Source organism: Lytechinus pictus, chromosome 13 (genome assembly GCF_037042905.1).
Source record: "Lytechinus pictus isolate F3 Inbred chromosome 13, Lp3.0, whole genome shotgun sequence".
Lineage (NCBI taxonomy): Eukaryota > Metazoa > Echinodermata > Echinoidea > Temnopleuroida > Toxopneustidae > Lytechinus > Lytechinus pictus.
The window spans coordinates 16,909,892-16,925,224 of record NC_087257.1 but is presented as its reverse complement, the minus strand read 5'-3'; the positions used below and the strand labels follow the sequence as shown (position 1 = coordinate 16,925,224).

Sequence of the window (15,333 nt, the reverse complement as noted above, 5' to 3'; positions counted from 1 at the left end):
CATATATGAACCTTATAAAAGTAGTTTTATAATCAGGGCTATGCCAGGATGTTTTTTACAATATACAATATCATGAACACAATGTAGGCATAATGGTAGTATAAAAATCTGAAAGCGCTTTTATATAATCGCCTTATAATAAGCGGATTATAATTATAATTACTTTTATAATATTACAAAATATAATAGGGAAATGTTATGTTTTCTATAAACAAAGGATTCTATCTTTATTCCATTTTGTCAAAGCACGTGTGCAAAGTATAGTTATACCGAATTTCCCTCCAGTGAGAGCACTAGCGTACCTACGGGGGGGGGGGGGCAGAGGGGGCAGTCTGCCCCCCCCCCCCCCCTGACGAGCCACAACCCATGCAAAGGACGTATCCCTGCCCCCCCCCCCCCCCTCCTGACGAGCTTGAAGACCCTTTTTTTTTTTTTTTTTTTTTTTTTTTTTTGCTTGTCAAATTTTTTGGCGGACAGATTTGCCCCCCCTGTGAAAAATCCCAGGTACGCCACTGAGTGAGGGTCTTTATATGGCATTCCATTAAAAAAGAAAGAAGCTTAGTGTAAACTGAATTTCGGAAAATGTCATGTTTATTGCAAGGAATTATTTTTTTCTATAAAGAAAATAGCCATTTCCAAATTCATATTTCTTTAGTGCAACTTGTTTAGAATTTCAAATAATAAATTGACAACGTGATTTGATTACCCCATAAAATAAATGCAATAAATCAAATAAATACATGAATAAATGAATAGATCAATACATTTTTTATAATAAATAGAAAACTTCAAAAACTAAATAGGGAGATTTTATTTTTTCACGTGAATTCACTATCAAATATTCGACGCATTGAACTCTTTATTTAATACGTTCACTTTCTAGTAGGTTTCCAGTGGCGGATCAACAAGCGTTAAGGGGGATCCTCCAAGAACCAAAAATTATGGAATAACAACTGATTAAGTTCATTAGATATTTATTACTGCAACTTATTTCATTACAACGGAGACATATCATTCACACTTGTATGAAAAAAATTGGAAAAAAAATTGGGAAAAAAAAAATTATTTCATATAATAACATGATGATAAGAAAAAACAAAGTGGGGATGTGACATCATCAGCCCATCTAATGAATATTCATGACGATGTGCATGTAACTATTTTCACATTATATTGCTTAACTTTAAAATTCAATAACTTCGCTATTTGTTATCAGATTTTGATGACATTTTCAGCATTTTGCTCTGTGAATCTTACTCTTTTTATTTAGATATAATCATTTTCAGCCCGGAGTTTCCCTTTAAGCACCTCTGTAACCTAAAATCCAAGTTACGATTGCGTGCTTAGGAATAACAACACGGTAGTCCTGTTCAAATAAAAGGAACGCTGGCGCACACCTTTGGAAAAAAATCAATATAGTCGCAGAATAAATATCAGATTCAACACTAACCTTGTGGTAACACCGGTGAATTCGTGTCCGTCCACGGTCGAGTAAATACAATTTTTAGTCGAAATCGATAGTTAGCAAAATGGTTGCCACTTTGGAAAATTTGATTTGAGAAAAAATATAAACGTAAGCATTTCTTTTGAAATCTCCTGCGATGAAGACGGCAAAGACAGTGTTCATTGCTTTCCTTTTTTTTTTCATCTACAATTGTCGTCTGACAATAATTATTAGTCAGATCTGACAACTTTCCTTTGAATTTGATTGGTTGAGAAGCGCTGTTACTATAGTAACTGTCGGATAAAGCCAACTTTGTCGGACAAAACATGTACTACTCCTTTCACACGACGTTTTTCAAGATGTTTAGTACTAGTGAATCATCAGTGATTGGTTTGGCGGCCAGCCATAATAGTGCAATTACGTGTATACTGTTTACCGTTTTATTTTTGTGCGATATAGATATGAGATCAGTGGCGTACCGTGGGTCACGGCATTGGGGGGGGGGCACCAGCAAAAATTTTGAGTCACTTAGTGAGCGCGCTCAGTTGCCAGGTATACTGACCTAATAGAGACATTTTAAGGAAGCACTTGTAGTCATTGTAATCATGAATAACATACGCGTCTCAGTAATCAAATAATGCGAGCGCGAAGCGCGAGCTGAAAATATTTGATATTCAGACCTAAAAAGGGACATTATAATCGAATTTTTGTAATCATGATACGTATCTGTCTCGCTAAACAATGCTAGCGCAAAGCGCGAGCCGAAATTTTTGTATATATTGACCCCGAGATCTTAAGGACTATATTTTAGGAATCCCTTAATAGTATACATATCTCACCATAGTTATCTAATGCGAGTGCCAAGCGCTTGCTGATTACACATATGAAGCACTTGTAGTTATTGTAATCATGAATAACATACGCATCTCACTAATCCAATATTGCGAGCTGAAAATTTAGGAAATTCAGACCTGAAGAGGGGCATTTTAAGGCTTGTTTTGTAGGAATTCACGAAACCATACGTATTTCACTAACCAAATGATGCGAAGCGCGAGCTGAAATTTTTTGACTCAGATCAGAAAAAGGTACATTTTAAGGACTGATTTTAGGAATTCATGGAGAGCAGACATATCGCACCAATCCACTGATGCGAACGTAATCACGGACAGGAAATGTTTTATATTAAGACCTTATTATGGGGCAATCACTTTAAGTAGTCATGCAAAAGAAGCATATGTCACTACATAAAACAATAATATATTTGGTGTATATTGACTTGAAAACGGATGGTTTTCGTACAACAGGTTTATATATCTCGTTAAACAGACAATGCGAGCACCAGGAACAATGAAGACATAGGCCCTGAGCAAATTATGTTTCATAAAGTTATGATAAAAAATGTTTCCTATGTCATATAACATGATTATAATATAATATACCATTATAATGAATAATAATTTCTTCTTTCCCTCTACGTTCCTCTTCCTTTCTCCCTCTTTTTCTCCTTTTCCCCGTTTTTTTTTTTTTGGTCAGCCGATTGGGGGGGGGGCACGTGCCCCCATGCCCCCCGTAGTTACGCCACTGTATGAGATAATGATTGGGTTTGACCGGGTTCTTTAGATGTCTGGCTAGATGTTATTATTCGTCTATTCGATGCCAATACATCTATCCTCTTATTTTATTTTCCTTTTTTTTTCAATTTGATCAGACTACACTAGGGTATGTAATTCAATTATGCATCTCCCCCTATTTTTAACTTTTGAGTTATGCTATTTCACCCTTATGGTTTCGTTTCTATTATTTTTCTTTACAATTTGAAGATAATTGCTATATACATACTTTGTAATTCTAGTTCTTTCTAACATTTCCATCTTCTTTCGTTGAGCCTATGCAGACCATTATCATGATTATAAAAAACAGCTTGCGAGCTGATCTTTTTTTTTTCATACTGGTATTGTTAAAATATATTTTATTTCAATGATGAATTAAAAACAAATGTCGGGCTGAGTGTTTGGTCAGTTGCTTTGTTCGGCAATTAATAACTTTGTATAAGACATTCACAATAAGATTTTGAATTGTGGATGTTAAGATAAAATCGCAATTTATATATACTTTCTATGAATGTATTCTACAAAATTTGAAATGTTGATATTGAATGTTGTCGAGGTGCAGTACTGTCTTGTGAACGATATAAAATCTCACTTAAAATATTTGGAGAGATTTTTTGCTCCGATTTATCTTGGGTGATTTAAAGGACATTTTAATCCAAGGTCATTAAAAACAACAAGGGGTATCAAGGTCAACAGGATCTCGACATTCGTAGGATATACCAATAGGGGCGCGTGCGTGTAACAGGAGGCAGGGGCGACCTGCCCTTCCCCTTGGATCTTCAAGTCATATAACAGAGCATACATTAAAAACTAGGCAGAAAGGTAATTTGTGTGAAACTATTTTTTTTTGCAATCATTTTTAAGCCAAACTTTATAATTCATGGCTTTATCAACATATAAATCTTCTTAAAAATGAATTTCCAATGCTTTGCCTTTTCTCTAATTATTCAAATCAACTTAATTGTTAATGATGGTATATTACCATACAAGGTTGGAATAGCTAAAGCGCTTTATCAAAACGAAGGGTACTATCTAATTTCTTAGCATGATGATAGTTCAAAGTCACTCTTCTCGGCAAGCATTATGTGACCTCGAAGAAAGTATAATTTACATTGATAATAACTTGTAATAGTCCTTCGCGCAAAATGGTAAAATGACCTATGATAGAAAAGAAAAAAAATGGGGGAAATTACGAGTGAAAAGTAACAAAGAGGGGGAGTTAAACAAAAACAGAGGAGAGGGAAAATTAGGGAGGGGGAGGGGGCTCCTGTGTCCTTTAAATTGTTATTTTCCTCTCTCCATCTTTTCTGAACCTTTACTATACGATTTTATGTTTGTTGTTCTTTTAGAATTTAAAGAGTCTAAACAAATGTTTTGAACATTTTAAACAACATTCAACTTTAAATATTTCGTGGTTTTATACGCAAGACATCACGGGAAAATTTTATTTTTCACAACTGCTATGACTTTAAACAGCAGTTGTAATACAGGGGCCGCGGAACCCCCCCCCCCCCCCCACACACACACACACACTTTTTTCCAAAACCGTGCACAAAAACGTAAAAATTACAATCTGATTGGATTTTTTTGCATGGTCAGGCCCCCCCCCCCCCCACTTTTCAAAACCGTTCCTTTGAGAAAAATGTATTCAAAAAATTAATAAATTGATGGAGACAGGTGCCCCCCCCCCCCCCCCCGGCACACACACACGAGCTCCCTGTTTTCCTCTCCCCTTCTCTTATATAACTTTCTCTCTTGCTACTTTTCACTCGTCATTTTCCCTTCTTTTTCTTTTCTATCATAGGCATTTAACCATTTTGCGTGAAGGACTATTACAAGTTATTCTCAATGTATATTATACCTTCATCAAGGTCACATCTGCATGTCAGTATTGATTCAAGAAGGTCAATATGATCGAAATCCTTGTAACATGTATCAACTTCCGAAGAATATAGGACTATTTTTTTGTTTATACAAGGCCTAACATGAGCTTGTAAAAATAGAAAAGAAATAGTAACTCCGATATTATAGAGTTGGATTGTCTAGTTATTAATTTCATATCAGTTACCTTTCTAGACAATCTAAACTGAATATATTGAGCTTGACATCAACTTCGTAGGGCAGTCTGTCTCCGTTTCTCAACCCCCTTTCTTTCTATCGGAAGGGGTTGGAGTTGTGCGCTCGAGATTCAAATACAAGGGATAATGTAAAAGCATTATTATTATGATGAGATGATGATGATGATTATGATGATTATGATGAGGAAGTTGTTGTTGATGATGATGATGCTGATGATTAACATCATCATCATCATATATTTCGTATTTCATTATCAACATTATTATAATTGTTCATCATCATCATCATCATCGTCGTCGTCGTAACCATAACCACAGACTGTTACTAGTATTTCTTACTTCTATGCTATTACTTATACTGTATCTAATACATATGTCTAATACCTTTTTTTCTTCTCTACTCTGCCTAATAATGTCATTTCTAATATCTTAAAATGTTGGGCAACATACTGTCCACACAACAATTGGTTCAGAAAAATTATCCAACTCTGGGTAGTTTTCCGCCAATACTGTGTAGTTTTCACCCTAAGCACACATTATTAGTTTAAAACTTCCATCTATTGGATAAAGTTTTAACCAATAATTGTTGTGTGGAGAGTATGTTGCCAAACATTTTTAAGAGTTTACTTGTATTACTATCACTACGACTTGTACTACTCCTACTCCTACTTCTACGACGACGTTTTATGTTGCTTGTGTTCCTTCTAGTTCTACTGCTCTAATTACTACAACCCTCCACCGCCACCACCCCCACATCAACATTACAAACTAAAACAAGTTCTACTGTAGTATTAATAGGGTCCTCATCGTCATGTAGTCAACAAACCTTTGAAGAATAAATATCCACATTTAAAAGGGTATTCCGAGTTGAAAATATATAATTGTATCTACGTGAAACAGAGTAAAAGCAGAGAATTTCATCAAAATCTGATAACAAATAATGAAGTTATAATGTTTGTAAGTTGAGCAATATTTTGTGAAAACAGTTAAATGCATGTCGTCATGAATATTCAATAGGTGGGCTGATGATATCATATTCCCACTTTTTTATGTTATTAAATGATATCATAAATATTCCATATTTTCATACATGTGAGTATGTCTCCCTTATAACAAGTTGCAGCAATGAATATCTTATGCATTCAACCCGTTTTAATCCAATATTTATGTTCTTGGAGGTCAAAATTTGATAAACATATAATTCCATTTTATAAAATACACAATAACAAAAGTGGGGATATACATCATCAGTTTGTTCTTTGAATATTCATGAAAATATGCATAAAGCTGTTTCCCCGAAGTAATGCATATCTTATTAATGTCATTACTTTGTTATTCTTTGTACCATTTTGATGAGATTTTTTAGTGTTTTGTTTGTCCGAGTTTTCTTTGTTATTATGTTCAATTAATATCATTTTCAGCCTCGAGTACTCCTTCAATAGATTGCAACGGAACCACACCATTCATACAGAAAATACGATTGAATAATCAGCCTCTCCAAAGATACTTGCTCACAGATTAGTTTAATTGTTATTATCAATACTCCTCAACAAGTTTAAACCGATAAGAAATGAATGGTTGCTTTATTGTGTACATTCATGAGATGGCGCTCTGTTAAGGGATGTTATCACTTTAAAATATTGTATACGGTATTTATGATAAAATTGAATTTTTCGCTTCCGTCGCACGTCTTCGGGAACATATAAAATGTATTGTCAACTGCCCCTCATGACAAAACAGACTTTGTCGTGAGCTGTGGCCCGTTGCAGAAAGAGTTGCAATCAATCGCAACTGTAAAAATCATGCGCAACTTGATTTTCATCCAATCAACAGCGCGCGTTTGGGACTTGCGATTGATTTTTTTTACTTGCGTTTAAACGCAACTCTTTCTGCAACGGACCCCTGGAGGATCAGAGGAGCTGTTTCGTCCGTGACTCTGGACAAATGACACACTGCAAAAACTCCGGTGTTGATTTAAGGACAGATATAGATTCCGGGCGGTGTTAAATCAACACCGGAGTTTTTTTCAGTGCATATGTGCAATTTATCGTCAGCTCCGAAATCTGAAATGTAGGACGAAATTGCTCTTCTGATTCACCAATTTTCGACAAAAATCTTCAAGCTGTTCATTGTTTGGGTTTTTTTCAAATGCATCTGCTGTGTTCTTAATCCCGTCCCCGTTGTAGTTGCGAAAAGTCCCTAATGCTTGCGCGTTAAAAGCGAATGACCATAGAAAGGCAGGAAGACCTATTATCAATCCACAAAGACTCATCATTAGATCATGGACCTATGAAGAGATGGACGATTAACGCGAGCATTTCTTTGATCCAATGATAGTCACCGTCACCTGGTTTTGTGCATCTTAATAAGAATATACATGTGTTGTGACAATAGGAATTACCATGACTACCAAGACGTATCTGATCACTTAAAGACGGATCAGTTCCCCGGTCCTAGTTTTGTTGGCTGATATACCCTGTTTCAGCATGTGCCTTTCGATCAACATGCTTCATATTATTTGGAGCAGTAAACTTGAGAAGCAGACGATTTCTGTGATATGAAGTATATTATTCGATCCGGACACTTCCGGACGCACTGGAATATTATGGAAAAAACTTTGAGAAAATGGGATTTTAAATGGTTAACAATCAATGACAAATTTGCCTCTATATTAAAATATGCAGGCATTTTCCAACATAAAACACATTTTTATTTATTTATTCATTTATTTATTTATTTCACATCTTTATACAGGGTAACCAATTCAGCTATACACGATACAAAACATTAACAAAGATAAAAAGCTGGTTTGCAATCGGGCCCTGTTAATCAAAATACATACAAATTATAAAGTACATGATATGCAAAATATACAAGAAATAAATCTTTAAAAATCCCAATTTAACCCTCTGTGCCGTTATCAGATTCATCAGAAACACACAAACACACAGAAGCACCCAAACCCACACACACACCCCATCACACTCTACTAACTCGTTACTTACTTGTAACATACATGTATAATAATTAATTTAACATGAAACTAAGATGACCAAAGGTAAACAAGAACTGCACATCGATTTTCCACGATTTAAGTGATTTGTTATCAACAGCACATACAATCTGTGAAATATAAAGTTCCAATTACGAACTGCTTCAAGCCCTTCTCGCGGGAACGACCATAGGACTGAAGTAAACAAGTATGAAGAGAATGTTATTCAAATGACAATAACAGTCAGCTGTTAGTGAATTCATTATCGAAGAGATGAATGTCCATCTCTTCATAGGTCCATGATTAGATGTAATTTGTGTCTCTTAAATATTTGTACCATATTTGTCAAATTTTTTGGGGTTCGGTCACTTAAAAAAATTGCAATGAACTTAAATTGAATAGAGTACAAACACACCAAGCTCTAACAATATTGTACGAGTGAATTATCCATCCGAGGTTGTACTGGCAATTACATTTTTTTAACACGTGAGCACCTACAGACCAATTGTGTATTTTGAAAACTCCTGAGTATCCATACCTGTTACCTATCCTCCAGATGCCTATAGTGGCACATAGGGCCTCCACCGAGCGTCTCCACATTTACCTATCAGAGGCCACAGCCCGGCCACAGCTCTGGCTTCTGTCCACATCCTCCATCCAGCCAGGGTCCTTTCTTTTTCTACTGTTCGCTGCCAAGTTGTTTTGGGCCTGCCCCATTTTCTTTTTCCCTTCTGGTGCCCAGGTCAATGCTATGTTGCAGATGCTTGCAGGTTCCCACCTTAGTGTGTGCCTAATAAACTTCCATCTTCTCCTCATTATTGTCGTGCTCAGTTTCTCCATTTTGGTCTTGTCTAAGAGCTCTTCATTACTTATGTGTTCTTGCCATTTTATCTTCATTATTCTTCTTAAACACTTCGTCTGAAAAGTATTGAGTTTCCTTTCGTCCTCTTCTGTCATTTTCCATGTTTCAGATCCATATAATATCACCGAATTTACCAGTGTTTTGTAAAACCTGAGTTATGTTGTTCTCTTGAATTTGTTACTGTTCCATATTTTGTTAAGCTGCCTGTATGCATTTCTCCCTTTTGAAATTCTGCTTTCCATGCCGCCCATGCAGCCCATTCCTCCGCCTGATTGTGTTAATGTTGCACCCAGATACACAAATTTGTCGACATCTTGGAGACCTTCAAATCTAAACTGGAGTCTTGTATTTTTAACAGTATTGGTTATTGGCAAATTGACACTCATCCGAACTCTCTCATTCTTTCTTTTCTTGTGCGCCTCGGAATAGAATACTTCTAGATCGATGGCGCTATATAAATGCCTATTATTATTATTATATTCGATTTCTTCTCCATTGATGTGAATTCTGTCAACATTTCCTGCATTTATTTCTCATTACTTTTGTCTTCTGCAAATTTACTTTTAGGCCAACTCGTTGGGCTTCTCTACATAACCTGTCTGTTTTCAATTGGATATGTTGTTGTGTGGATACTATTAGGGCCAAATCATCTGCCAAATCCAGGTCATCTAACTTTGATGTGAATTTCCATCTAATTCCTAATTTCACCGCATTGTACTGTCCTTCACATGACCCAATCAACCACCATGAGAAACAAGAACCCGGACATACTATATATTGCACCCTTGTTTTACTCCTGTTTTGATGTCAAACCATTCTGATGTTTCCCCTTGATGTATCACTGCACATTTGAAGTCATCGTAAAAAGCTTTCACAAGGTTGGTTAACTTTTCTGGTACACCATACATTCTCATTATACTCCATAGGCTGTCTCTGTGCACGGAGTCGAATGCTTTTTCGAAATAAATGAAATTGAGGTATATAATGTTGCTTGCCATTCGTTGACTTGTTCAATTATATTACGATGAATGAATATTTGTTCTGCTGTTCCTCTTCCCTTCCTAAATCCAGCCTGTTCACTTCTAAGGCTTTCGTCATAGAAATAACAAAAATAGATGAAACATTACTTGGGAACTTGGCCTGAAATCATTTTTATACCCCCTGACTTAACCACAGAACGAGTCACATGTGAGGGGAGTTTGCTATCCGACGCTGGAATACACAGAAAATGGGATAATTCTGTTCGAAATTTCTTGTTTCTGACGGAATAGATCAGTGGATTCGAACAAGAATTGACGAATCCGATGCAGACGAGTACCCGGGAAATATCCGAGTACATGTACGTCGGATAAAGGTCGAGATTGAAGAGAAAGTAACATATTTGATCCGGAGACCAACAGATGATAAATACTATGACGACGATTAGTACAGTGCGCGTCATTCTGCGCATTGTCTTTGATATTCGCCGTGCGGGATGGAACGCAGTGCGTCCGTCAGCTTGAAAAGTACGCGCTTCAGAGCGAAGTATTTGGATTATCTTAACGTAGCTGCCAACGATGATAGCGATTGGTATTATGTATTTGAACATGAATAACAGAACACCTATAGTCATGTGCACTGCATGATCTAGTAATTCGGTCTTGCAAGCGTGGTTTTCACTATCGTATGTAGAAATGGCCAAAGTGTTAATATTCAATATGGCGGCTCCAATCCATGATAAACCAACCAGGCAAAGAGACCGCTTTATTGTGAAAATCAACTTGAATTTAAGCGGATACTTGACAGCAACTAACCGCTCCACGGATATAACCGTGAGTATAAACACCGAGGCAACTGTGGATATCCACATGAAGACATTTGAATACTCGATCCGGCAGTATAGCATTCCTTTCCAGTTATCCGGTACCAAATCACTCTGGGGTCGGGGTATCATCCACAAAGAGGTCAAGAAGTCGGCAAATGCCAGGTTTCCGATGAGAACATCGGTTGCGAATCTAGTTTTCCCACGGTTGATTACGACAATGATGACGAGAATGTTTCCGACGATGCCGATGACGGAAAGTGCGAGTTGAACGATGACCCACCATTCCCATGTAACAGGAATCAATTCCCAATCGATGTTAGCAGAAACATTCGTCTTGTTCATTGCTGCTCCTGTAAAATAAAGCAGATAATTGTCAATCAATTCGGCTTACCGTACTACGTCTTTTATCTAGTTAGGCCAGTTGACAGGAGACACAACGAGGCCCCTGCGTCGGGTTTGAGACCGCCTGTGACGCCGGCTTTGAATCCGTCTTCACGCCTGCAATTAGGGTGGTGATACCTATATACGCTGAATGTATATTGATGGTGAATATTGGTGGTAATTTATTACCTGATTGCTAAGAAAGCATGAATGCTTGTTAGCAAGCAACCAGAGGACCGACGGCTTAAGATCCTCTCGAGGGTCCTGGTAATGAGGATAAATGCCTTACCAAAGGGCACTAGCGCACTAAGTGAGAATCGAACCCAGGTCACCGAAATCCGAAACCCCCGCTCTACCGACTGAGCTATCGCGCCTCCTGTTGTCTGGAGGCACCTATAGATCATTAACCCCCTGATAGGAGTCCGTTTGTCGGCGCCAATGCAAAGCGACTATGGCGCCTAGTGCCGCCAATAAGGTGCCTATAGTGGCGTGCAGTGCAATCTGGTGGCGCTTAACGTCGCCAAATACAATTTTTGGTGACATTACGCGCCACCACACGCCAGTTGGGAGGCAGTTTGAGCCACTTGGCGCAACAGCCGCGAATATATATTTTTCCGTAGCCGCTATGCATTGGCGCGAACTGGCGCCGCCCAGTGTACTCTAGCATAATACACATCAGCAGCCGCCTTCACGTCGCGTATTTACGTGACAAGAGTCCTCTAACTTTTTATGTCAACATTTTCTATTGTTTGTTAGCAAAAACTGTTGTTCGCTGTTTCTAGTTAAGTGGACAGTCAAGCCGGCCTGACGGTCTATATACGTGGAGATGAGACACATACCAATTCTGGACGTAAGCCGGCCTGAAGGCGCCTTCAAACCACATCCAAAGGTGGACTCAATCTGAGGCAGCGTCAGTTCGGCAATAAAAAAGGAGGTGATACACGGAAGTCGAGCCTATATGTACACTTTCTATCACCACCCTAAATGTTGTATAGACCAAACGGCAATTACAGATCAAATTGATAGACAAATTGAGTTATTAAGCCCATGTGGTATTGGACTATCTGAGAAGCAGACCAACAATTTGTAGAGAAAGTGAATGTAAACCGCATAAATTACGTTTATAACACGTTTTTGATTGGTTAGAGCACTGGAGTACAGATGGGGGGCTTTGGGTGCTTACCCCCCCCCCCCCCCTCCCTCAAAACAAATCACGACCAAATAAAAAAAAAAGAGAAAGTGAAAGAAAGGGAATGAGAGAAAGGTGAAATATGATTTAATTTTCTGAATATAGTGTCAAAATTTATTACAAAATTTGATATTTGTAATAAAAATGACGAAATGTTGCTCGCTCGCAACTTTTTATTAATTTACCCGATACTCCATATCTGGCCCCCTCAAAATAGTTTGCTCATTACGCAACCAGATTAGAGCACCTCTCCTGTCATCCCATACACAAAAAACGCCGATGCATAAGAAAGGCTATGAAAATTTAATTAAATGATATTGACACTTCAAATGCAATGAATCAAATATTGGCCTTCACCCAAAATAAATTCAATATACTATAATATTACATTAGGGGTGAAAATGATATTTGCTAAGCTCTTTTCAATCACTGTCATTTGCATGTGCATGTCGTTTGTCAACGATCAATAGACTTGATACAGGATATAGTCACAACAGTGAAACCGACTCCAGACCGATCATAGTTATTACGTTGTTTCCGAATGCCATATATCGTCGATCGGGAGGAGACGGTTTCATTGGTGTAACTGATTAAAAAGAATATGGATGATTTAAGCTTGGTAGTAAATCCAGCCTCGCATCCGATCTTTTAAAGTCAGGGGTATAGAGTGTTAACATGTTACAGGGGCAGCAGCACGGGAGGGGGTGGGGTGTGCAGGGGCGGAAATCTCTCCCAAAAGGTAGGGGGGACAACGGGCTGGAAAATTTGACAAGCAAAAAAAAAAGGTTATTACCCCAAATTTCATGTCATTTCGACGAAAATAAATTTGACAAGCAAAAAAAAAGGGTAAAGACAAGAAATAGTAGGTGGGACATTTGATATTGCGTCCCCCCTACTATTTTGAGTAGGGGGGACACGTCCCCCTGTCCCCCCCTGGGATTTCCGCCCATGGTGGTGTGAGGAAAACGTTAAAATAAACATTAGGTCGTGTTTTATGCATATTACCCCCCCCCCCTCACCCCCGAGACATGCAGATGGTAGTTTTGTTCATTCACATCAAAAACATAAAATATGAATATTAAATGATGATTTGAGTACACTTCTTACCTGTCTTTGGTAACCGCATCCGAAATGTTTTACCTTCTAAAGTTGATCTCCTTTCTTCCTTGTATTCCTTCTTCCGAAAAGTTGGGCATCCTGGTAACTAGTACATCTGATGACGCGTTTAATATCTATGCTCTAATTCGTACTGTCGAAGTCATGGCGTCCACAACAATTAGAGAAATCGACCAAATATTCGCGGTTTGTAATTGTAGGCGAGTTTTTTTTTTGGCATTGATGATGAGTTGCTATTTACGGTCACTTTTCATGTATATTTTTCGAAGAACTCGTGCATCTACAAGTTATATAAATAATGACACGATATTCGTGTTTCACCAGATCCATAGGCCAATCTCGAATGAATTTCTAAATCAATCAGGAAAGGGGAAATGTTGAACATGTGATTCCATCTCATTGATCACATTGCAATGGACAGGGACGGCGCCACGATAGTTTGATAGGAATGGGGGAGGGGCGGGAAAGAGACCTAAGATGACGTCATGTTTTTTCTCAATTTTATTTGCACAGATGTGGTAGAGTCTCAAAGCCCTAACCCCTACTTCATATGTTTTTCTCCCTTCCATTCCTTCATTTTCTCCCTTTTTTCTTTCTTCTTCCCACTTTTTTTTTAATACTTGAAAATCATAGGAGGTGGTCACCCCTACCCCTCCCCCTCTCGTGACCCCCCCCCCCCCCCCATGATAATGGATACACGTACGAGACCCTTTCCTGAAATAATTTCGATGGCTACATCGTGGTGAAGTGCTTTTGACTGTTTGCATTTGGGTTCCCATTTGGTTGATGTTGGAAGATTCAATTTCTGTCTTGTCTTGATGACAATTTTGTTGTAGGGAAATAGCGGTTCCGTCTTATGAAGATGTGAATACAATTATCCAAAATTCCTTTTTGAGCGGGCATGGTGGGTGATGATGCGAGCATTTCGCGTTTTTTTTTTATTTAACTTTCTTTCCTTCATCCATGATTTCTGTCTTTTAATTTATTTATTCATTTATTTATTTATTTATGTATGGGTGTAAGTATGTATGTATGTATGTATGTATGTATGTATGTATGTATGTATGTGTGTACGGGTGTATGTATGTAGGTATGTATGCATGTATGTATGTATTTATTTATTTATTTATATATTTATTCATTCTCTTTCTTTATCAACCATTACCCCCCTCTCTCTCCCTCTCTCTCTCTCAATTTGTGAAATAATCATCAGAATGTGGTTATGTGTGTATGTGTGTGTGTGTCATGGCCCTGGGAAGCGGGGGTGCTGGGGAATGTATTGAAATGCTGATCATCATCATCATTACTATTATTACAAAATCTTATTTTCATGAAAGAAAAAGATATTATACGGTAGTTTGGAGCACAGAATTCACATTGTATGATATTACACTCGCGTGTTATACTAACTATAAAGGGAAAGAAATCAATGAGATTGCATATTAAATATTAGTAATAGCCCAGCTTTGTAAGCGCAAATAAAACTGTCAATTGAAATCGATAATCAAAAGTATGGTCATCGTCTACTATCATTTGGTCTACCATCAGTTCGTCTACTCACCACACGGTCTACTTTCATTTAATCTAATGCCATTCCGTCTAATAACAAGTTGGTCCTACACACCATTTGGTCTATTTGGACTAAGAATTGTTGTGCAAAATGATTGAAAATGAAATTATTAGATCAACTGGTTATGAGACGAAATGGTCATAGACGAAATGGTGATTAGACGAAGTGATGATTGGACCAAATGGTTATTAGATGAAATGTTGATGGACGGAATGGCTTTAGACTAAACGAAAGTAGATCATGTGGTGACTTGACGGGTTGGCAGTAGACGAATTTGGCAATTTACC

General features: G+C 37.7%; 1 protein-coding gene across 1 annotated transcript; it reads right to left on the bottom strand.

The window, feature by feature from the left end:
- Nucleotides 1–8,803: 8,803 nt before the first annotated feature.
- Nucleotides 8,804–13,821, bottom strand: LOC135156294 (nociceptin receptor-like). The gene is made up of 2 exons (XM_064108218.1): nucleotides 13,468–13,821; nucleotides 8,804–11,140 (listed from the first exon to the last, which is right to left on the bottom strand). Exons 1-2 carry the CDS (start codon nucleotides 13,484–13,486, stop codon nucleotides 10,110–10,112), a joined length of 1,050 nt encoding a protein of 349 aa, XP_063964288.1. The 5' UTR covers nucleotides 13,487–13,821; the 3' UTR covers nucleotides 8,804–10,109.
- Nucleotides 13,822–15,333: the final 1,512 nt, after the last annotated feature.